The 2,171-nt window shown below is 39.0% G+C and overlaps 1 protein-coding gene across 1 annotated transcript; it reads left to right on the forward strand.

Annotated features, from left to right (window-relative positions):
• The first annotated feature begins 170 nt into the window (after positions 1-170).
• Positions 171-2,171, forward strand: LOC149104872 (fibroblast growth factor 2-like). Its single transcript, XM_089271474.1, has 3 exons — positions 171-288; positions 1,581-1,684; positions 1,904-2,171. The coding sequence occupies exons 1-3, from the start codon at positions 171-173 to the stop codon at positions 2,084-2,086; spliced, it is 405 nt and encodes a 134-aa protein (XP_089127600.1). The 3' UTR covers positions 2,087-2,171.

Below are 2,171 nucleotides of genomic sequence, written 5' to 3' on the forward strand. Positions count from 1 at the left end.
AATCACGTGCCGTTCCAAACTAAAAGAAAATGCAAAGGGTGAGTGAAACGAAATTCTTTTAACTTGGTAGGCGTCAATCACGATTAATCGAGGTGTGCAATTAAGTTAGACTACTACACTCAAAATATCTTCAGTGTATCGCAAATCCACTAACAACAACAACAAACGACATGGTTCATTTCACTCCCTACACGTCGTCATCGAAGCATTTAAAATGCAGTCATGGCTTCTACCTCAGAGTAAACGAGAACGACGTACAGGGAAGCCGGGACGAAAATGATATTCACAGTGAGTAGAGAAATATATTTCGCTAATTTTAATGTAACGTATAACTTACAGAATGCCTGCGTGTTACATTCGTGCCTAGGAATTGTAACCCAGCCATAACTCAAGTGAAACCTTTTCTTAGCATTTTTTAGCCGTTTATTTCCGAGAGCGATCATTTTCTAATTTCTCTTTACGATGTTGATACATTGTCAAGTAGACAGGCGAGGAGATTAAAGAAAATCATCAAGCGAGGAAGGGATGTCGGCTTCATATAGAGCGATATTCTCTAAAATTACATTAAAGGAAATGCGTAATAGTCAGTTAGGAGTATAACTTCTTTAAATCTACATGGCTTTAAGCAGTTTTCAGTTTCAAGAAATCGAGATTTGCATTCGAAAAGGCCGAGTATCAATGAAAAAAATGTATTTTTGATGTGAACTTCACTGAGGTCAGGTACTACGTCTTGAAACTAGAAGAAAAGGAGTTCTGACGGTTATTGAAAATATAGCATTGTCTACGTGAAGCCAGACACGAAAAAGAAAAACACAATTACGGTGATGAACTTAATTTTTTGACCAATTGATTGTCGGCCAGTTTTCCGCTTTCAATGTTAATTTAAATAATTTGGTGAAACATCAAAATCGTAATTCGTTGTTGATGATTTTCACTCTTTGTCATTCGCCGTACATTGCGCTGTTCTTTTAAAATGGAATACTTGGAAGGCGATCTTAAGTAAATTGGGTAGTCCTGTTATAATATTGGGTTCCCTGTGTGTAATTGTCTACACTGCAATCGTGTCCTTTGGTAGCTTTGTTATACAGTTACAATATTAAGGTGTATCGATGCTCTACACGAAGTCATCAGAAAATCAGAAAACTAGCCAGACAAACATCATGTTACTGACTAAGATGATTAATTTACGTTTTTCACTTTCCCGCCAACGACCAATGCCCAACAGTTTTAAGACGTTAACCTAGCTTGAGCCTGCGATCCAATCAAAAACCAGTACTTGTTTTTATAGGCGTCAACTGACCATAACCTGGATGTCCAATATCAAAGATGTACGCTGTAAACCAAGGCTGCATGTTTCGGTCGACCTATTAGGAAGAGTATGGCCGCCATGTTGCGTAGTAGTCGTTGTCGTAACTTTGTTAAAAGAAACCTGCAGCGCTAGCATCCCATTCAGAACCAAACTAACACTGTACTTAGGCAACAGGTCCCAGTTGCTCCATAATATACAAACAGGAATCAGTGAAACACTGACATTTGTGACCCAGCCGCAGCTGCTATTTCTTGTGTTTCTTTGTCAATAGTTTTTCTCGTAATGGAGTTTGTGGAGGCCGGTGTGGTCATGATAAAAGGAAAAGCGGCAGGAAAGTACATTGCAATGAGTTCAAACGGAGAGTTATATACCACAGTAAGTAAGAACTGTCTGGTTTTGAATTGAATTGTCTGGAGGACAATAGTGTTTGGAATAACCGGGTAGAGACTCAAAAACAATATCACTGATAAGTGTGGGGTTCGAAGATACTAGTTTTTTTTTTCCCTTATACTCGTTGAGTCTTGATCTTGCTCCACTAAATCCTATTACATTACTTTCTTTTGTTTTTGGTCATTTATTTTTTAAATTCCACAGACCTCCTCATCTCGGCCAGAATGTGTCTTCAAAGAGACTTGTGGGACCGAGTGCACTTCGTATCAGTCCATGCTCAATCCTGACTGGTATCTAGCGCTGACGAAACAAGGCGAGGCGAAGCCTGGGCGCAAAACTAAACGCGGTCAGAGGGCTGTTAGTGTCATGAAAGAATCTTTGCTGTAAGATGATTGGATAGCGACTGATTCACAAAGTTGACTAACTTGTAAAGAATAAAAAGATATAAACGTAAGCGTGCTCGATCTAATAA

Source organism: Orbicella faveolata, unplaced genomic scaffold (assembly GCF_042242905.1).
Source record: "Orbicella faveolata isolate gen_17 unplaced genomic scaffold, um_ofav_v1 contig_34, whole genome shotgun sequence".
In the NCBI taxonomy this organism is placed as follows: domain Eukaryota; kingdom Metazoa; phylum Cnidaria; class Anthozoa; order Scleractinia; family Merulinidae; genus Orbicella; species Orbicella faveolata.